We start from the raw sequence: 23,592 nt of genomic DNA, 5'->3' as shown, positions 1-23,592 counted from the left end.
TATATTAGTCTGTATGCTTTATTTACTAAATATGTTAAGAATGCAATCCAGTCTGGGCACTTAAACATCTAATAAACTGGTTGATTCCTGTTAAAAAAATAATAATAATCTGGCAACATCTTACTGGTATATTTGTAAGCATTCTCAAATTATGGGCAATAATAACTGGTTATACAAACTTCATAAAAAATATTAAGTGTGTGCATAAGATAACTTGTCATTCTGGCTTGCTAAAAGTCATTGTAAACTTGTGTTACTAATTGCCAGATAATACTGTAGATGGCCTGGTTTTATAGTTGTTTTATGTTAACAGTTGTTTTATGTTTTATTTAATTGTTCACAGCAGACTAATTAAAATATGTAAGTACACATCTGAAGATGAAACCAGATTTTTAGTTAGGTATCAGCCTGAGGTCAGTCATTTTCCTGTGCATCTAGATATATCGTTTAAACTTGATCCAGTCTTTGTCTAATAAAAATTGGCATAGTCGATAGTGTAGCATCTTTTAAAATGCAGATTGGTTAGTTTAGTGTTTATAGCAGCTTGTACAATGGTCGTTTGGATTTCCTGGGAACACTTGCCTTCCAAGGAAAAAAAAAGAGTTTATGGTTTTCTATTTTTATGGACATGTATTCATTCTTAAGGTAACAATTGTGTGTATTAGGGAAAATCTAAAACAAACAAAACATATTTACAGTTTGTTGGAATAATGAGGTCACAGTCTGTCAATATAGTGCCATAATGGAATACATAATGAGAAGACTATGTGGTCAGACCCTGTCATAATAACATGTTTTAAAGAGGACTGTAAACATTGTGCTTTTGACTACAACTTGATTTTCACTGGCAGAGCAGACAGCAGTGTTGGCTCATGGACCTCACACAGTATTTCATTCTGCAGCCCTTTACCCTTGACATTTCATCAGATGCAATGAAGCTTTTTGATTACTTGTACACCATAGACAATTGCCTTAGACAGCTGAGTCAGCCTTGAATTCTACCATTAGACTTGCCAGATTAGTCCCTTGGATTTAAATGACAACAAAATTATTAAGGATGACAAACTGGGTTTTCTATAATACCTTAAATTAACATTGCATTTTGACACTTCCATTAGGGGAATACGATTCCATTAAAGCATGGAACCTTTTGTAATGTAAGGCAGCCCTCATCATTCTCAGATATTATCAGCTTCCTGGTGTTCTTTTATCAGTACAGAGTCTGGCAAATATCTGTTTTTGCTTTATCATCTTATTCCGTTTTACTGAATTATTGCATACAGTATATTTTCTATTCCTACCCTCCCTGACGCCCCCATTTTAAATGAATGTTCATAATACTAGTACACATACTTGCCAATAATGACACATGTGACAGTTCTGTACTTTTATATATAATAACTAAAGTCTTTGCTTAAACTTATAATATCAAACTTTTTCATTCTTTCTTGGGGCCTCATTTTAACAATTCATCTCGCTTTGGAATTTCTGAAATGCTTTGACTAGAAGGCAAGACATGCCGTCTCAGCTCTTTCTTTCCTCTCTTCATTGAGTGCTTATCTATGCCAGGAGGGAAGGAAGGGGGTGAAGATTTCACAAAAAGAACTAATGACTATTTCGCGTTTTAAACTCACCAGACTAGACTTTTTTAATTTTTGTAAAAAAAATTTAATCTTCAAAGGCATTCTTTTTTCTGGTATAATTTAAGGTTAGAATCACATCTTTGTTATTAGCCTTGAAAACAATCATTTTCTGTAGGCCCTAATTGTCTGTAATTTTCAGAACATCAAAAGCAGGTGTTTCTTTTTTCAAAACAGAGTTCCCAGCTAAATCGCATTTTGATAATGGGTAAGGATAGAACATTAGGTTACAGAGTACACTTTATGAGACGTAATTTTTTTCAGAAAAAAACAAGTTCAGAGTTCTATTAAATTTGTATTGTAAACAAAGTGTATCTCTTTGGATTTTGCTGACTACTGTCCCAAATTTGACTAATAACAATGTGGAACATTATTATCATGGACAGCTTTTTAACAAAAGGTCAATTTGTACATCTAGTTCAGGTGTTACATCAGGGCAGGCTTCAAAAGGACTTTGCTAAAGATTTTATCTGCTTGGTTACTGAAAAACAGGAAGCTGGCTGTAAAACTAGCTATTTCCACTAGCAATACACAATTGGTATATTCTCAAAGTTGCTAACCAGCAACTAAGCAGCTAGCCAGCTTTGTTGTGTCACTGGTAAATGCTTTCATACACTCTTCTGCCTCATAAACTTATCACTTAGCTGTTAGCTACTCGGTTTGTTATGGTTACATTACAAAAAAAAAATCTAAAAATGGATGTCTGGAGAGAACTGTTTGATGTTGTTTCCATTACAAGCAGGGGAGCTTTGTCTATTCTTTCAACTTGGTGATGACATGAAAGTTGTCAACAGGATAAAAAGCTTCACAATCAATTTGTCCTATATTTCATGAAATCTGCCTCGCAGGCAGTGAACCGTAAGTAAAAAAACTGAAAAGAAAATAGTAAAAAACTTCAGTCATGTATGTATTGTGAGATGGCAGAAAAAACATGTGCGGAATGCACATTTGTCTTGTTTAATTGTTTTGTTAATTGTTTTGTTTAATTGTTTTATTGATTAATTATTACCTGCACCTGACTACTATTGAAAATTGGAGCCAGGTGCAGGATATTTAAGGAGAGCAGTCAGTCTGCTCTGGGCGGCTGCTGAAGAGGGCAGAGGCCCGACTGTGCTGGTGTGTGGGTACAGCCGTAATTAAAAGAAAAGGTAGAGTGAAGCCTTTGTTTTGTGTGTGCTGTTCTGTTTGTTTTTGTACAGGTAAACAGCTTAGCTGTCCTGTTTAATTTAGGTTCCTGTTTTGTTTTAGTTAGTGCTCAGTGCTAGGTGTTTGTTTTGTTTATTTTTGTTTTTGTGTTTATTAAAAATTGCGCAACCGCGCTTAAAAAAAATCCATTTCTGTGTGTTGGGTCAGTGTTTTTAAAGGGGCAACGAACCGTGGTGAGTGTGAGTGTGATTAGTTCACAGTATATATAAATAAATTAAGACCCAGAAGTTTACCAGATTGCTACGAGCATACTAAGCATCAAAAGAGTTTTTCAATTTCAATGCTTCCTGTTTATCTTAGAAATAAATTCTAGGGCTGCGCCAAGTTCCAGGATGGCTTTTAGAGGATGCTTTACAGGGCAGGGGAAAACATAGAAACTTGCCTGCCTTCCTCAAAGTGGTTGCAGGGTTAATGTGATTTTGTCACATAGCAGACCACAGCTATTCCAACTCCATGTCCTCCAACTACAGTGGCTGCTGAGTGAAATAACCATAACGAATCCCCAACATGCAAAAAATATTATATAAAAAAAATGCAATCTGACTCATGTTTGCCCCTGCTGGGTATTTTTATTTTAGGGAACATGATTACCATAATAATTAAATAACTTAATGGACAACACGAACAAACGAACACTGATTAAGTTTATTAAATATCTGTGCTCTTTTATACATTTCCATGTGGAAGAATTACATGTCACACATGGTTTGCTTATCCAACATCCATGGCTCAAGAGGAATGATTACACAGGTTTTTATAAATAGGTGATTTGCAGCCCATTCAGGACTATATTAAAAAAAAAAAAAAAAGCTCAGATCACATGGAAAGAGTCTTAGAAAGGGTCTTCATAAGTTATTTTTTTATATTATTTTGAAGATGTTCTACTTCCCCCCACAGTATCTATTTAATGGCTTGCTTCATTGATGTATGATGGTTTTCAGTAATTTCTACTAATGGTTACTTATTGCCTATACACTGCTGAGCACCATGTACAAAGACTAGGTGTAAGAAGATGTTGTAGAACTGGGGCACCCAACCTTATTGCTGGGTCTACAAAAATAAACTGCCTCTGTTTTTTAATTGAATAGTAAAAACATTAGGTTATTATCATAACCCTGGTTCCCTGAAATAGAAATGTAACCTTTAACTAATGGGTGTTTACCTCCTAAAGACCCAGAAACCTAAATATTATATACCAAAGCTGCTCGGTCGAGCCTGTGATGCAGTCATGCCCGCCCCCGAGGGTATAAAGGACTGCGCGCACAGATCTCGGCGTCATTTTTCCTTCAAGCCTGCTGCAATCATGGACGCAGCGACCTTGAAGGTTAATGGTTATGTTTCTATTTTAGGGAATGATCATTACCTATGATAATAACCTAACATTACCTTTCAAGTACGAAATGTAACCATTACCTAATGGGTGCCTCCAATGAACCTCCTGCAAAAAATTCTACAAGGCTAGGTAAACTGCCTGCAGCTCCAAAACATTGATGTGGAGACCCTGCCAAGGGGGGTTCCACACACCTTGCACCCATCTGGCATTCCACACAGCGCCCCAGCCCAGGCTGGACACATCCGTGGTGACGACCTCCCTTCTGGTGACACTGCCCAGCACTACACTGAGATCTGTGCGTGCAGTCCTTTTGTTCCCTCGAGGGCGGGCATGACTGCGTCACAGACTCGGCCAAGCAGCTTTGGTATATAATATTCAGGTTTTGGGGTCTTTAGGAGATAACTTGAAAGATAACAGGATTTAGTGAATTGGATTACCTGTACCTGATAAAACATTTTACAAATTATAGAATTCATATGCAGAACAGAAGAAATGAATCAAACAACATGTATTATTTTATGTGTGCGGCTGTGTTTGGCAATTGGCTCAGTAACCATATGTGTAATTTATTTCACCTGAGCATATAACCACTTCTTGGATTCTGTGTTTGGCTGACAGGAGAAGGAGCTACTGGGTCGCATCTCTGAACTGCAGGAGGAAGTGAGACACAGGGAGAACCAAATCACAGAGCTGGATGAAGAGATCCATTCTCTGCATGAGAACATCAGCACCCTCACCAAGGAGCTGGAGTACAAGGGCAAGGAGGTTCTGAAAATACGTAGCGAAGCCAACCAGCAGATCAGGTGCTTTTCTCAAATTTTTGGTTAAGAAACATACATACTTAGGACCCAACCAGTGCTGGTAAAGGTACAGCTGCCACCTAGATATGATTTGCCACCTAGCTGTGCCCAATTGATGATCTTGGAAGGGGATCCCATAGCATTGGTCTGGCCTTCCACAGTTTGGGTAGGCAAAATCAGCAAGAATTGTTTCATATCACCAAATACCGCGGCCCCCAGTGATCAGGCACCTGGTTTGCTGGATTAGACTCCTGCAGGGCTGGCCTTTTTCCTCTAAATCATCCAGTCAAACTCCTGGTTGTAAAGAGACAATTTGCTTATGAGGAGTTGCTGCAATTGAAGGAACATAATTGAAAATCCTTACTTGGTATGAAGCTGGGGTAAAATTAGCTGACACCAAAAAATGAGTGAGAAAGATCAAAGCTAAAATATTGGTGCCTATACACAAAGATTTAACTGGAGAGATTAAATTATTGGGTTTTTTTATTGTTTTTTTCTATATCTTTTTAAAAATATTTTTTCTACATCTTTTTACTTTCACTCTCAAAATAGCAAAGTAAAAATAAAAAAGAGAAACACAGGAACTGTACTGAAGCGCTATTGCACACGTTTATTATTTATAAGTATTTGACACAAAAGAAAACACAAACAAAATAAAAGCCTATCTCCATTTGGAGACCTAGACTAAACACATGTATTCACTAAACTAAGACGGGACAGCTAAGCTGTTTCCCCGTATCCCAAACCCACCATCTTACAACACACAGTTGTTTAACATTTAAACTACAAACACTCACGTTTGTCTACCAGCTCCCTGGTAGTCTCTGTCCATTGTGGACAAAGCCTAGCTTTTAAATACCTCCTTAACTAGCTTCAGGTGTTTTCTATAATTTCAGCCGATTAGGTCGGCCCTCTTGCCTATCCCAGGTGTGTACTGGGAAATGTAGCCTTCTTGACTAATTGCCTGGGAGGACTACATTTGCCATTCTCATGGTCATTTATATTTTACATTTATTTATTTAAAGTTTTATACACATTTCTTCGTCTGCACGAATGAGAAGAATTGATGCTGTTTTGAAGGCAAAGGGTGGTCACACCAAATATTGATTTGATGTAGATTTTCCTTCTGTTCACTCACTTTGCATTTTGTTAATTGATAAATATAAACTATTAACATGTCTATTTTTGAAAGCATTCTTACTTTACTGCATTTTTTCACACCTGCCTAAAACTTTTGCACAGTACTATATATATATATATATATAATATATATATACACACTGCTGTGCGAAAGTCTTAGACATGTTGCATTTGATGCTACTCTGATGCATTATGAGCATCAACAATTTAGTCAAAGCCTCCACTAGTGTTTTCTACTATTATAAAAACCTTGACTTGCATAAAGAAGGAAAAACATTGAGTGAAATAGCTCGCATCACTAGATTTTCAAAGTGTGGTATCGGAAGCATAATCAACAAGTACAGAGAAACATCATCTGTAATGAGCTGTCTAACAAGGATGAGCAATACTTGAAGATAATATCCTTAATGAATAGAAAGAAGACAAGTGTTGAATTGACAACAGAACTGGCAGAAGGCACAAGTGCTGTTATCCATCAAATCACACCTGTGCCTTCTGCCAGTGTATATATATATATATATATATATATATATATATATATATATATATATATATATATATATATATATATATATATATATATATATATATATAATATACAGTCAACCTCGGTTAACTCGACTGGTGGATAACTCGACACCTTCGCTTAATTCGACAGACAGTCTTGGTCCTGAATTTTCTCCATATAAAATATATACATCCTGCCTCTTTTAATTTTTTTATTCGACACCACAATTTACTTGTAACTTGACACTTATTACCGGTACCGAAGGGATAAAAACTATTAAGAAGACTAGTGAGTAATTCGACATTGTCGTTTCTAATGAGTGATCAACATAACACGTGACTGACCTCAGACTGGAAACAGATTCATTCATTCATTCATTCATTCATTCATTCATTCATTCATTCGCAACTACCAAGTGCAGCTGGTTACAGTATCAGTTCACAATGAGTGAGAAGTGAAAAATGAGTTCTCGTTCAATTGGCTTTAAAGCTCAGGTTATTCGGAAAATAACAAGCTTGTCAGCAGAACTTTGAAAGCGCGTGTTTTTGCATATGAAACAATCGACAATGATTGATTTCTGTGTGAAACTGTAAGTTGTTTATTATTGCTTTTGTTCACCGAGTTAATTCTGTAATGTACATTTGTTAACTTTTGCTATTTAAGCCGTGAAATTAGAAAGTACAAGCCAACACCTAAAAGTATAGTTAACAGTTTGTGGTTGGATTGTTTTTGTAAAAATAACTATGTAACTGTGTAATGTAGTTATTTTATTAATTCTTATTTCAATCAAACTTGTAAATGCTGTAATACTGTAAACATGCGAGTTCTTTTACTTGTATGCGTGTTAATGCCATGGCTCATGTGTACCCTGTGGTTAACTCAACACCTTGGATAAGTTGACACTAAATGTCGTCCCCGTGGGGTATATATACTTAATATTTGCTATAACTACACAAAGTATCTTTTTGGATACATATTTGTTATACTTTCTCATCCACTAGAGACCTTGTTATATATAAATAAATACGTAAATCAACAAAACAGTACAGCACTCTAATTGCACAGTCTATTATTTCTTTCTGAACAGGGTCCACGAGCAAGAACTGAACAAGAAGCATGAGAAGGAGCTGAATGAGATGACCATGGTCCACGTTAGGGAGACTCAGAATATGCTGTTGGATTTCAACAAGGCTCAAGAGCTTCTGAAAGATAAGATCACAGCGTTACAGATCTTGTAAGTTGAATTCCATATCTCATGCATGTGCACGTGACTCTGTCTGTCTGTCTGTCTGTTTTTGTGTGTGCGTGTGTGCATGGAGGCTATTCTGGCCCCATTGAAACTCGGGGGCATCAGAGTACTCAATTACCTGAATGACTGGCTCATTTATGTTCAGTCTCCAGTGCAGGCAGTGACTCACACAGAACTCATCACAGACCACCTTCATCGGTTTGGTCTGTCAGTGAACCATGCAAAGAGTCAGCTCACACCCTTACAGACAGCCTCCTATTTATGGGCAGCAGTATGGAGTAGTGGTTAGGGCTCTGGACTCCTGACTGGAGGGTCGTGGGTTCAATCCCAGGTGGGGGACACTGCTGCTGTACCCTTGAGCAAGGTACTTTACCTAGATTGCTCCAATAAAAACCCAACTGTATAAATGGGTAATTGTATGTAAAAAATAATGTGATATCTTGTAATAATTGTAAGTCGCCCTGGATAAGGGCGTCTGATATGAAATAAATAATAATAATAATAATAATAATACATGAAAAAGTACATTAAATACAGTGGAAAGTGCCACCAGGGGACTTGGCTTATTCTTTGCCATGTCTCAGCCCATTCTGACAAGCTAAGTTCACAACATGATACTTTTAGCTGTGATAACATCCCAGTGACGGTGACCTCTGGAGATATTACTGGTTTAACTGGAGATGAAAAGCCAGGGTAGTGTTCTGTATACATTTAACAATTTAGGAATACCTGTAAAGGCTATCAACCTGGTTGGCTGTGGAATGTATTTTTGTCATTGGACATGTTTCTGAAGTAATAGTTTTGACTTAAGTGTGTGTGTGTGTGTGTGTGTTAGGGCTGGGTATCGGCAGTGTCTTAATGATATGATACATATCGCGATATGAGATACGAGGGTCACGATACTTATCACAATACAGTAAATTTAGCATGAAACAAGAAAAATATCACGGTTCACCGTGTGAGTCGATGAGTCGGCACACCCCGAGTGTGTGTCTGCATCACCTTGACATCATAGCTCCACAGGGAAACAGCTGCAGAGAACTCCCAGCCCTTTATAAACCCAGAATATCACACAGCACGTGCCATTGCAGGAGCATGGGGTTTTAATCCTATGGGCATTATTACAGAGCCTCCATTTCAGAAACAGTATTTTTAACTCCAGCAAGAGAGTATTTGTAAATTAATAGGTAACCTTAAAAAGCTACTCAAAAAGATATATTTAAATAGACATGTACACATCATTTTGAATAACCTCCATTTTCAGCTGGAGGGATGCATCACAATCAGAAGGGATGACCTTATTTTGCTCCACTTGAATGAGAGCACCATCTGGCACTGTTGAACTACTGTACTGCTCTGTGATAAAAATAGCACTGGTGTTTCATGAAATCCACTCAAATCAAAATTACATTTTGAGAATGCCACAGGGATCTTTTTGTCAGTTTCACAACCCTTGTTATAATAGTTATTGTTCATAATGAGCAGCTTTTATCCTACAAGTGTGGCTGTTCAAAAGAGTATTTTCGATATTTCAAAGGTCAACTCCTTTGGGCAAGGGGACATACACGTCTCTTTTCTCAATCACTAAACAGCCTAGCAGCCTTTCACCAACTATCTTTCAATGGACCAATTTGTTTCCTGCTTAAATGCCCATAACACTGTTCATGCACATCATCTACAGTGTATTTGCAGTAAAAAGAGAGAAAAAAACATTCTTAGTGAGTATAGCAAAAACAATGAATTCGTGAGTAAGACACTTAGAACCTCAATTTAATTATGGTACATACAGATAAACGGTGATATATATGTGATATATATATAAAATGTTTCATTCATTCATTCATTTATTTATTTATTTTTGGACTCTTCTTGCGCCCCACCCCCCCCCCACCCCCCCCTTGGATTGCTTCATGCTTGAATCAGATCACCGTGTAGTCTTCTTTGTTCAAGACTGATTCAATTCTTGTAGCCTGTCTGCATATGACATGCCTTTTAAACCCAGGATAATTCTGGTTGTCCCATTGAGTTTCCGGAACCAACCCTGTGACCACTAAAGTTAACGCACTACCTGAGTCTACTAATGCTAACGTCTTTTGACCGCTTACCATTACCCCTATCAGATAGGCATTACTACAAATGGTCACACCTGAGACACTTATGACCCCACAATGATAATTCCCCATATTGCATTGCATAGGGTCATCCGTCTGTGGATACTCTTTTGCTAGTCTTATCCAACAGAAAACCGTGCCAGGTAACTAAGTGGAATAAAAATAAAACTTCTGATATCTGTGCCCAGGTGTGGAAGAGCATTATGTGGTAAATGCACATGACATGTTGATAAGCGTTACATCTGAATGGATTGTGCTAATGTGGGAGCTACTTTGAAGTATGTTTCCCTGAATGTGCATTCATGTTACACAATGGGAATTGAGTTAGTTTTTATGTTATTTTTTTTACACTGTTTTTACAATTTGGTATGTACATATACCAGTTTACAGCTGTTTATACAATATTTTCTTATCAAATGTTTATTTTATTATAGTTTTTCATTTTTTAAAGCCATGCGTTATGTGTGCTAATTTTTACAATAAAGCCTTTTATGTTTATTTTTTCATTTAAATACAGTGTCTCTGCAATGCAAGTGTTAGATATGATGTTCATGAATACATCTTTTGAATTGTATCTGAAAGTTTGTCTTTCATTTTCATATTGAAGCTGTTTAAAATCTACGTCAAAATGACTGCTGCCGGCAGTTCTAGGTAGTAGCATAAACCAGGCAGTTCTAATGTTAATATCAACCCTAAATTATGCATTAACAGTTTTTTGCAAAGAATATATATATTGTGGCAAAGCCCTTGACTCAGGCTCTTTGCACCCTTTAAAAACACTGACCCAACACAGAAACTTTGATTTTAGCGCCATTGCGCACATTTATTTACAATAAACAAATAAGCAAATAAACTAAAACAAAAGCCTAACTCCTGAACAGAGTGCTAACTAAACTTTTCTACACACAGTACAGGAACGCAGGAACACAGTATCTTTCTGTGGGACTACACAGGTCTCCGGACATGCAGCTTCACAGCCTGGCACACAGCCCTGTAGTTATTTTATTAATTCTTATTTCAATCCAACTATACAAGTTGTACTGAGTTTGTACAGTGCTGTATACTGTAATTGATTCATTCATTGCAGTTCTTTCAACCGTTTTCATAAGGACATTTAACAAAAAATAAACGCGTAAATACTATAAACGTGTGATTTCTATTACTTATATGCATGTTAATGCCATGGCTCATGTGCACCCGTGGTTAACTCGACACCTCGGTTAAGTCAACACTAAATGGCATCGCCGTGGGATGTCGAGTTAGCTGAGGTTGTCGGTTTTTATAGATAGATAGATAGATAGATATTTTGAAAGGAAATCCTAATTGTTGGTGGGCTCAACCTAATAGGTCAAGAGATGCGTTTCTTAGGAGTTTTGAAAATAACTTATAGAGTATGCCTTAACTGTCTTTCTTTTTAGAGATGTTGATTTACATAATGAAGTATTGAAAACTGATTAATGACAAAAACATATCCTTTGCAGAATAATTAAATATTTAATTATTTAAAGAATGCTTTAATGATGTTATTAACTTAAACTGCAGTATGTTACTATTGTTTTGTATCCTGAATATTTTACTGTATCAAACACACTGATCTGATAAATGTTTTTACCAATAACTAAATCTTAACATTCCAGCAGCTGACACGCATTTATCCCTCTACAATAGTGATGACAAGCCTGGAACAAGTTCTGAGCTTAGATCTTTATTGAAATACAGTACGAGTCAAACCCACATTGCCTTGAAAATGAGATTACTCCCAACACCGTAGCACAGTTTCTGTTCTGCCGTTTGTCAAGCAGTCTTACCTTTTTTGTCTTTTGCAAATAGATGGCTCTGTAGTTGTTGTTTTGTTTTATCTCTGTCAAGAGACAAGCTGCCATTTCACTCTTCCGAAGAATCTCAAGATCTGACTGTTAAGACATCTGGGAATATGATGGTAGAACACCTGAAAGGAGACCTGCTTCTGTTTATGTATTTAAATTTGCTTGTGCAGGGTGAAGTACTGTATAAAGCATCACATCGCTGCCTGACTTGGCGTTAAGTAGGTGTAAAACAGGCTGTTTTGAAGTGCATAAGAAAAACAATTATATCAATTTTTAAGCTCTAAAATTCTAAAACTGGGGGAAATTAAAAAGCAAACAATTCTATCTGTTTTAATTGCTTATTATAAATTCCAGCTTAAAAGGAAAACAGAGAAAGGAAGTCTTAAGGCAGTAATTGATCTGCCCATTTCCCCCCCCCCCCCCGCCAATATCTGTTCCCATTAAATTGAGTGTTGCTTTTTTTCTTTTTTACAAAGCTTATTGAATGCATGGTTCTGATTGTGTATTACCTCTGCAGGTTAGAGGGTGCAGAGGAAAAGTTCAGAAACAGAGAGAGCCGACCGGAGGATCTGCAGTTTATTGCAGAGCTAAAGGACATGGTGACTGAGAGGGAGTCGCTTGTTAAGAAGCTTATCGTAAGTGTTTTCCTCTGGTGCTATTCTGAAATAATAACTTCATGCATGGGTACTGAAGATGGTTTTGCTTATGATTATGTTTTTAAGCCCCTTAAAACCACACTGTCACACTGTCACACGGTCATGTTCAGTTTAAATAAAACAAATGAATTAATATAAAATATAATTCCTAGGAGACCAATAATTGGGTAACCAGGAAGAACCTATTGAGCATCAAAGCTTGTATTCAATAGTATTCCAGAGTTTACTGTTCTGTGCACTACTTCTAATTCATTAGAAACCGTAAGCTGTCAACTTGTTTATATTACACTCTGTATTTTCAGCTGTACTGTAGATGCAGAAGCCGCCTTGTCACTCTTTCATTAAACACTCAGGGGGGGATTTTCAGACATCAGCATTATTGTATCACACTCGCGGTATAGTAACGACAGCTTTTGTAGCAAGTGTTTTTCAAACGGAATTTGTTAGTAAAATCAATCCGGTAATGCTTTGAAATTGAGTCGATGAGGTCGTTCATGAACAAATTTCTCAGAAAAAGCTTAATTGTCGCAGGTCACGGACATCACTTCCTTTCTCAACGACTACCTAAAGGGAGCTTGTTAATCAAAATGCATGCTAACGAGATCAAGAAAAATAATTAGCTGTTATCACTTGCTGGAAGTGTACAGGCACAACAGACACCTCCCCTATCTGTCCTTCTACGTCGCACTGGCCGGCATGCAGGTAGAGGGGAGAACAAAAAGGTATTTTTAATCGAAAAATGACAGCAAAAAATTTTTATTTTGATGGGCCGGGTGCTAAGCCGTCTATGTAGGCTTGGTTGGAATTTATTTTCTTATTTTAACATCTACTTTTGTATGTATTTTGGTATGTACGATTTTAGGCTATAAACAAATATGGTTCAAGTGCCATTTGTGTTTGTAGTTGTTACTTATTATACATGTATGCCATTTATGTAACACTTCATTATATGTTTATTAAGCTTTTGAAATTGATAGAACTCCCAAACCCAATACACAGTTTGTTTGTTTGTTCGTGAATTCCTCTAATCATGTTTAATGCATTTTCTACGGTACTTTGCTCGCCTCCACGATAAATAAACTCAACATGATTAGAAGTAGCCACCAAACATTTGCAGTATTATAAGAACATTTTATATGCATACAAACGTGTGAAGATGGAAGTGTATATTGTACATACAGTAAGTGGGGGGAATATTCTGAGGAAGCTCCAGTGGTTCAAGATCAGGCGTTTCTTCCTCCTCACCTTCCTCAAGTGCGTCGAGCATCTTTCAGCAATCTTCAATGTATAGCTATGTTGTGTAGGATACAACACGCTACACAGATCCTAGTCACAGTTTGGGGGTCGTATTGAAGCACACCCCCTGATTTTTCGAGGCACCGAAACCTCATTTTTTGAAAACAAAAGGTCCGCTTGATCACATTCCTATTGTACGCCTGTTCTTTGTTCGTGTGTGGATTAGATACAGGTGTTAAATGCCAAGGATGCAATGCAAATATGCATTCACCTGTAAGGAAACTTTATTGTAATATTTAGTATGCTGTTTTCTGTGCCAAGATTTCATTATTTACTGTTAGGTTTTTATTTGTACAATTCAAATAAAATCAACAGTAGAGGTCAGTTGTCATAAAATGTACGGATCCAGAGTTCAGGCTACAGTTGCATTGATAATTTCTTGGTAGTAACATTGCACTGGGTGCAAATAACGGTATATCATTTCAGCAATACAACAAATGTACTGTAAGGTTACAAATGGTTAAAACAAGTGAGTAAATCTCATTCATAACCACAAGTATAGAAAAGGCTAAAATATTTTCATAACTAAAAATATTGAATTATCTAGGTAGTCTTACTAATATGCCATCTGGCTTATTGGGTCTCTGAAATGATTAAACACAGTGGATTGTGTCAAAATGTAAGTCATGACAGGAACCAGGGAAATTTATACATACATTCCAGTTATAGGATTCATCACAAATCACCTGCGCGCCTAGTGAATGGAACGCCTTCCTGTTCATATATGTATATGCATGGTGCTGCGGTGATTTGATGCAATGTGTGTGCAATCGATGCAAATGCAGGGATACGGCACGACTCCTTTACATATGCAATTCAAGGTCCTCCCGCAGAGTCTGACAGAGGGCGACAATAGCTGCCCTATCCAGACGCAATCGAGGTTTTAGATCGTCATCTGGTAAATCTAAGGAATTAACCTTGGTCCTGTATACCCTCTCTCTGTATTATCGGCGTCGCAGCTAGGCTCTGTCAATCACAGGCTCGCACTCAAGCTCTAAAATTACATTTGCTGCTACTGCTCCTGCAACACTGCCACTCCCAGAAAACCTAAATACTGTTTCAAGCTTAGTTATATACTTTTTCGTTAATTAAAACACTCCTTTTCCAAGTGCAAATTAACACCTGATAAATGATGACACAGATTTCTTTTTAAATTCCCACACAAACAAAACAAATATTCGCAAGAAGCACAGCTCGTTAAGATATTAACATTATTTGTAAATCAACATAATTTCGGAAATCACATCAGGACGATTATTTAATAACGAAATAGGCCTAACGACCGCTTGAAAATGCCAAAATCAATGCTACATACCAATTTGTTTGTTATTCTGTACTTCAGAATACTGTAATCTGCCAAGTGTTTAACCTGTAGTATTTTGTATTTAATCATATCCTGATGTAACTATCACTATTTAATCATATCCTGATGTAACTATCACTATTATCTGCTGTATTATTGAATTGTGTTTTGTCACACTTGTACTTTGCTTGAACAAAAGTTATTGTATTTCTTGCTCTTATTGTATTACTTGTATTGTAACACTTGAAATGTATTTGCTTACGATTGTAAGTCGCCCTGGATAAGGGCGTCTGCTAAGAAATAAATAATAATAATAATAATAATAATAATAATAACAACAACACTGGCGTTATCATTTACAAACTTTTGAAAATCCACCCTCCCCCCAAGCTCTTGCTACTACCTGCAGCAGCTGGAGGTTAAATAATATAAAGCATAAGTTCTACTAAGCAGAACAGAAAAAAAGACCAGGAACAAATAAGGATTTGTTTTATGTTTTTATGTTTTCTGATAAAAAACATAAGGGAACTCTTGTATATGACTGTACATAACAACCTTCTGAAATATGTCACATCCAACTGTATGGGACACTGCACCTTGACTTTTTAAAATAGTCTAATACTTCATTTTGCTCATGTTTACGTTCAAATGACAAACTACTCACACTACAGTAAATGCATACTGTAACTGCTGTTCACCAACAGACTCCAAACATTCTATGGTACAGACAGTTGACAATTAATAGACCACTGATCTAAATTATACTGCTCATATACATGACTTCATCTTAATAAAGTTAAAGATCATCCAGGGGAAATAAATCACCCAAATTATCCAGTTTATATATATATATATATATATATATATATATATATAAACAGAACACTGGATAAACGTACCCTGTTTATTCCCGTTATAAGGATGTGTACACACAAACCACTTTCCCCCAGTTGGGGTTTATGGATTGTTCAGAGCTCCTCATTCAGTGAATAAACACAGTACTTGATGAAAGCAAATCCAATATCCTCTATTTATGAGATTGCAGGGCAGGAAAAAACAAGCAGCCTGATGGAATTTGGAAGTCTTGGGCTGACCCTTTCTCACAAAGGTGAACAGAGCTCATGCACTTCCTCTTTTTGCCAGACACATGTCTGCATCATATTGCCCTATCACACTACATGTTTATAAGGCTGTTTTCATTCCATCTCTTCAGTTTAGTAACTGACTGAATTTCAACATTTTGTTGTGAACAGGATGATAAGAAGTTTTATCAACTGGAGCTGGTGAACAGGGAGACTAACTTTAACAAAGTGTTTAATGCAAGCCCTAATGTCGGTGTTATTAACCCACTGGTAAAGGTAAGTCAAACAGTATTCAATTACAGAACCCTAGGTAAAACAATAAGGAGCCTAAAAGCCATTGAATAAAATATGAGGCATGGTTGCCATAATTTGGAATATTTGGACAACTACAATTAAACTGTTTGGTGTGCATTTATCAACTTGATTGATGCTTTATATTCTCTATCTAATATGGGATTTTCAGAATTTCAAAAAGAGCATACAGATTCCACATGCATCAACATGATTTCAAATAGAACATTACAAGCACTAATTGCCTCCACATCCCAAGTACAGAGTTTAGAGCAGTCATTAAAGCTAAGTAGCTTAATAATGATCTGGGAAAACGCCATCAACCTGAGTACCTGTAAATATTTAGTGCATCTGGGAATTTTAAGGTTAATTTTAATTTTAAACTCTGAAAAAGTGGAATGGATCACTTTGCATGCACATGATGTTACTGTTTACCACACGTTTGTAATCTGAGCTTCAAGATTTTTTTTGTTCAATGTTATCTTTGTGTTGTGTTTTTATGTTGTTTTACCCATTCAAGTGTTTAAATCGACTTTGCTTTCAAAGGCATCAGTAGTATTTAGTTTAAGTAGGATTATTTGGTAATGCAATATATTATTTATTTATTATATAGTAGACGCAGTTAAGGACATTTAAGGATTTAGTGATATTAGCTGTCCAAATCCTTTTTTTTTTTCTTTTTATGTAGCAAAAGAAAAAGAATGACAAATCAGCAAACAGATTCATCAGTGCTCCAAATCTCAGTGCCCTGGAACCAGCAGGAACGGGGCATGGGCCCCCTCAGCCTACCCGTCTAGAACCTATTCCCAACTCCCCTATTCACGACCTTGAGTTCAACAGTAGCAAACCTCTACCCCAACCAACACCACCGAAAGAGCCCAAGAAATTTCTGAGGTGAGCCACACCTCGTCATTAACTTTCAAAAATGATGAAAATAATTTGTCATGTTCTTACCCTGGCACTGAAATATAGCTAATAAATCTACTGATATATGCGTCTCATACAGTAGTTTACTAATAAAGTCGCACTATCCCTTTCCTGAGGTCTAAACAGAAGTCTATAGCCATAGAATTGATACCTTGCTATTCAGTTTTTATGTGTTGATTTTCTTTTGTTGTTTTCCCCATTGCTCTTTGTTATAATGCTCTCTGTAATGACCCTGTCTATGATATACAGCATAAGTAATACCTTTATAAGCTTTGATGTGTGTCACTTCTTTGCATCCCATAGGGTAGTGGCATAAAGCTTACATTTACTTTGCAGATTTATGAAAATAATATTAGGTTAACAGTCTTTGTCTGTCATTTCACAGCATGATACAAACCTTTTCAATGACACATTCTTTAAAACCATTGGTATGACGTAAGCTTTTTTTCAGATACGTGCATTACTCATTCCTGTTATTATTATTGTAAATACCCCATGTACATTATTACACTGTTACTATAGGTGAGTGCACTGTTAATAAAGTGAATTTGAATTAGCTTTCATTTAGATGGAAGCCATGCATATTAGCTATTTATAACACGTGGTGTTATCATAGAAAACCTTATATCAGGGTTGAATGTTACGAAGTTTCAGATTAGAAAAAGGGATAGTGATTTTTGTTTTGCCTTTTTTTAAGACATTTTTCTGTTTGTCTGAACATACACGTTACATACATGAGGCATGTTTTGAAAAGGTCAAACTAACATGTATGTAAAACATTGTGTGTTGTCATTGTTTTATTACATGTAGGCAAATAGAATCTTACAAAAACACCAACAAAGACATTGAATTTTGTCTTTAAAATGCAACAAATAAACATGTGATAAATTTGTGTCAAAGTGTATTCAATTATTAAAGAAAAAACAGTATCTAATAACTAATTGGCTGGAGGAGCTGTGATATTGATAACATTTTAAAACACACACACATATATATATATATATATATATATATATATATATATATATATAGTACACTGCACTTTTGAAGGCACTTTTCACTGTTGTCAATATATATATTCATTTTGTTTTTCATTTTTTATATTTTTATATTTCATATTTTTTGTTGTATTCCCATAACATTGGTGTTTTGTTATTCTTTAAATGTCTTATTTCATTTAAAGAATGTCATGCATTATTGTACTGTAAATAACATTTCATACGGTGAGGTTTTGTTTTTTGTTTTTAAACTAATAAACCCGAAAACTTTATAAGGCTTTGTTGTACAAGGCTTTCTTTTTTTTGTTTGTTTGTTTTATTTTTTTATTATTATTTATGCAATGCATGCTCATTTTGGAATATTCCTGACTTATTCCGGAATGTGATGCTAACAATATATGCATTAATACTCAGTCTCAAAACAGGACATCATCCCCTGCTGTTCTACATAGTATGTTGCACAATTTCTTGTCATAATGAATCAATGAAATTGATTACTCTGGGGCTGCCTCCTCATTGTCATGGGACTCTGTTATCTTGCCCAGTGCAAGGTGACCCAGCATCTTTGTTTCTATAACAACAGATGCACTATTACCATAGCATCAAAGTTATGATGTTACAATATAAGGCAAATGTTATATTTTTAACGTTAATTTGGGAACAATTAAATGAGGAGTACTGAATTGGCTTACTTTTGGGATATGTATCATAATTTAGAGAACATAATTACAGTAATAGAAACTATGCAGTGTTACACAAAGGAATTTTGTTAACCCACCAATAACCACAAAACTTTAACATTTACATTTTTAAGCACACTGAAATCCTAAGTGAGAATAAAGGTGTAAATGATATGCACATCCATTAAACAAGCACTCAACTGTAGAATACTTTGCAATACTAAATTAAACGTATGATTCTATGACACATTTTTGACTAGAAGTTTTTCTCATTGTTTCTAGTTTAAATGTCTAGTCTTTTTGGAGACTGTTTAATTCTGATGAGAAGTAGAAACTGAAGGTAAAGAAAGTTACAGCCAGAAAAAATAATAAATGATATCATAGATATCTGCAAAACAACCAAAGGAATAGCGGGTTTAATGATAGAGCATGCAAAGATACCTTAGCTTCAAGTTGTATCCATTAGTTTAGTCATTTGACTATTTTTGTAAATATCTTGTTAATTCATGTATGTGTGTGTGTGTGTGTGTGTCTATATATATATATATATATATAGAGAGAGAGAGACACACCAATAGAGTTGTAATAGTGAGTCAAACATTACAGAAACCCCTGCTCCTAGTCGCATGGGAAAAAATAAGGGAGCAGATTTGAAGTTGAACCTGCCAGTGGACATGATATTTCTCTTTAAACCCTCAATCATAACAAAGTACTATAATCAAAATAAAGAACCTTACTGTACATGATTGTTTCCAATAGGAAACACAATAAAAACTAAAGTACCTATAATAATGTTCAAAACCTACATCACTTTAGTGTTTTAAAGTGGCAACCATGAACTTTTTATATATGACCCTTTCAATATTAGAAATATGGTCTAAATCAGGTTTTTTAAAACATAGCAACCCATAATTCTTTGCCTTTTTTAAAAAATCACACCATTAGTAAAATAACCAAATATTTCCACATGGTATATTTGACATGCCTTTCTTCAGTTTTAATCAGTGAGTAGGATAGCTCAGACAGACAGATTTAGGCCTAAACTTTGATAAACCCATCACTTTGCATGTGAAAATCCAATAATACTACCAAAAATTATACTTGCATTTTACTTCAGGGTCATATTTCTTTTCAAGACAGTCTATAAAAAGTTTGACATGTCTTTTTAAATTGCAGGGATGATCCTCCCAAGGCCTGGTGTTTAGAAGTGAAATGAGTCTCAGATCTGGATAAAGATAGAGAGGATGAAAACGAAAGTGATGTACTAATAGTAATACATTCATAAAAACTATCAGCAACTTACTATTTATAACTATGATAACTCCTGTGTTTACTGCTCTGATAGAACATACAGTACATACATTTACATTTCTAATGAGGCAGGTTGGGAAGCTGCAGCATAGCTTGAAAGGTTAATGTCCTGGAGCCAACTTCTAGCAACTTTCTTTAGCAATAGATTTGTTCTGAACTGGAAGATGTATTTGTTTTGGTTCAGCAAACACACATACATTACTGCAACAGAAAATATGGATGGAAAGGTTTGAGCTGCCTTTACATACATGTCAAACACATTAAAAAACAGAGAAGTTTAATTTAAAATAAAAATTCTGTGCCTATCATGATCATAATACTTTAACAGATCCGTAACCTCAACAAAGTATGGATGTCACCATTGCCTGTATTTTTTTTCCAAAAAATCAAAATGATGAAAATAAAGTATGAATATTTCCATGACATGAACTATAAAGCTAGCATACTAAATACAATTTAAAACACAAAGAAATGCCATATTGGCCACCTTTGATTATTATTTATTTCTTAGCAGACGCCCTTATCCAGGGCAACTTACAAATGTTACAAGATATCACATACAGTTAGGTTTTTACTGGAGCAATCTAGGTAAAGTACCTTGCTCAAGGGTACAGCAACAGCGTCCCCCACCTGGGATTGAACCCACGACCCACTGGTCAAGAGTGTAGAGCCCTAACCACTACTCCAGACCGCTGCTTGATCCAAATAAAACTTTTTTCTTTATGCAAAACAATAGAATACATGTTTGGATTGTAGATATTTTTGTTTGTATTGTATCAGGGGGCACAAGTCTACAAAAAGCACTTTTGCCCTTCTAACAGTTATATGGTCAAACTTTGATTACTAGAATGGTAATATTCTTTGGGGGGTGCTGGGAAAAATACAGGCCTTTACACTTGACCCTAATTAAATGTAAGGCTAATGGAGCATTGACAAGTGTGTAACCAATATACTGCTGAAATTAAACTACAGTTTAACCTACATATAACTCCTCTATATTACCTCTGCATTTCTATAATGGCTTAGGACACAAGTCAGTTCATTTTAAGCCATGGTATAAAAATTTAGTACGTGCAATATTTATTTAACTTGTCAGTAACATGATAACTTTATCAAAATAAATATTATACCGCTTCTTAAATAGTTAATTGAATATGGTCCCTTATTCTTGAAATAGATTATCCAATATGAAGGCTTACTAATGATATGGTTTTCAATTCTACATCTTACTGGGACTTAAAATCTAATGAACCTTCACAGTTCATATTTTTGTGTGTTTGAGGGAGAGGGGAGAGTGAGAAAATTGTGATCTCCTAAGGCAGTAGAATGGTTAGAGCCCAACCAGGGCAGATGCAGATGCTGCACGGCATGAAATAATTATTTTTGACAACAGTAGTTAACCTTATATCTTAAACATGTAAGAGAATGTAATTTGAAGCGAAGAGGCAACCCAAAATTAGAAAATATAATTGTGTACTTTCAAGCACTGGGTAGCAATGCAAAATGACACAACAAGGACATAATAAACCACAGTATTAATTAAAACGACACATTTTATGAAGACATATCATTACATTAGAGGTACCATGTTCTTTTGCACTGGTTCTTGATTGTAGTACAAGTGGCGCCGCTTTGATGCCATTCTTTGCAACAGCAGCCGGAGAAACCACAGGAGACACAGCTCCTTCAGGAGTTCAACATGGTTTACGCAATTTACGCAAGTCACAGTGTAATCACATACCCACTGCCCTGCACTACGCAAACCTGTCTTTGCTCTGAAAAACGATCTCCGTTCATCATTTGAAAATACTGTATCCCAATTAAATGAAGTGACATCCCAATTAAATGACATAAATAGCATTGAGAGGAATCGTATCCTAGAGTTGCATCCCATTTATGCAGAAATCCCGATTAGGCAGCATCAACTTGTAATTCATTTGAGGTGCTGAAACTTCAAGAAGGATAAAACATAAGCAATACAGTATGGTTATTTGTTTGTGTATGTATTACATGTAGTGAGGTTCAACATGTAAAAGGATGGTTTAACCAGCACTGCATGACCAGCAGAGGTGGGAATTTCAAATAAAACACATATTTGAATTCTTGAGCATTACAAATTAGTTCAATGACAGGCAAAATATGTAGGTTATTGATTTTCCTTGTGTAATTATACTGGGAGAAATAACAGGCCGTTATAAATTAAACTGCTCAGAATTCATACCAAGGGCAAGGATTAAACAAAGTAGGTTGCTACTGCTGTAGCCAGTGGGGTAGCGAGGGGGGAGACTTACATTCTGTACTGCCAACTGTTTTTAAGTTGTAGCTGGCATATTCTGCCAATTGCCTCACAAATTAATTGCAGTAAAATAACTGTAATGAATATTTGTTAAAGTACTTGAATAATGATAAAACCAACAACCAGGAAGAGAACATTCGAAAACAAATCTAGTCACCTAACATTTAATGAATTTGGTTTGTTCACAAAACCATTACTTTATCATCACAGTTTAGTATGTCTCTGTGCAGAACATAAAGAATACTGCTTGTGTGGAGAAAGCTTATCAGAAATAAAATGCTCAGCTGAACAATTATAAGGGCAGAGAAAAGCATATGTAATGCAATTTAGGATTTTCAAACCTCATTTATAACACATTAAACAGTCTTGTTATTCCTATTCTCCTTGTGGATTTAACTGCTGTACTTTTTATTTGTCTAGCCCTCCTGAGGCAGAAGACCCGCCAGTTGACTCATCAGACCCACAGCGTCAAGAATGGTTTGCCAGATACTTCACGTTCTGATACTCTGCATGGGCTTTTGGACCTTATGTGTAGGACTTTGGAAGAGCATGTCAAGAGAAACATCTGTACTGATATATACACCATATTATGTTTATTAATTCACTGTGAATGGATTACTTGTTTGTACAGTGACAATAAATCTGTTTGACTTTTATGCAATTTCTGAAGTTGTGCATATGTTGCTAAATATTGTCTAATGATATTGTCTTTTATCTGTACGGTACCTAAATTCTTAGTTACGGCTCTGGGCAAAACCAAAGCCCATGGCCAGTATACAATATTTTTCTGTATGCATTCTTTTCTGTTGAGCACTACTGACACCGTTGAAACGGTGAGTCTTAGGTCGCCTGGGGATACATTAGTCCAATCAATGCGTCTGAACCTGGTGTGTAATCCCAGGTAACTGCTCACTGTTAACATGTTTGAAGACGTTAAAT

At 35.9% G+C, this 23,592-nt stretch overlaps 1 protein-coding gene across 7 annotated transcripts in view; it reads left to right on the top strand.

Annotated features, from left to right (window-relative positions):
* LOC117410414 (protein FAM184A-like) overlaps positions 1–23,309 on the top strand; it is a 75,048-nt gene extending 51,739 nt beyond the window's left edge. For 5 of the 7 annotated variants that reach the window (XM_034016929.3, XM_034016934.3, XM_034016930.3 and 2 more), the window contains 6 exons: positions 4,798–4,982; positions 7,715–7,861; positions 12,331–12,448; positions 16,322–16,426; positions 17,130–17,335; positions 23,074–23,309. In XM_034016929.3, coding sequence (XP_033872820.3) covers positions 4,798–4,982; positions 7,715–7,861; positions 12,331–12,448; positions 16,322–16,426; positions 17,130–17,335; positions 23,074–23,155 — 843 coding nt within the window. In that variant the 3' untranslated portion in view covers positions 23,156–23,309. The remainder of the gene's footprint in view (positions 1–4,797; positions 4,983–7,714; positions 7,862–12,330; positions 12,449–16,321; positions 16,427–17,129; positions 17,336–23,073) is intronic. The other 2 variants (XM_034016935.3, XM_034016936.3) reach the window with 2 other exon arrangements.
* The last annotated feature ends 283 nt before the right edge of the window (positions 23,310–23,592 follow it).

Source organism: Acipenser ruthenus, chromosome 6, assembly GCF_902713425.1.
Source record: "Acipenser ruthenus chromosome 6, fAciRut3.2 maternal haplotype, whole genome shotgun sequence".
Classification (NCBI taxonomy): domain Eukaryota; kingdom Metazoa; phylum Chordata; class Actinopteri; order Acipenseriformes; family Acipenseridae; genus Acipenser; species Acipenser ruthenus.
Note: the sequence above shows the minus strand (reverse complement) of the source record. Positions and strands in the feature narration are given on the sequence as shown.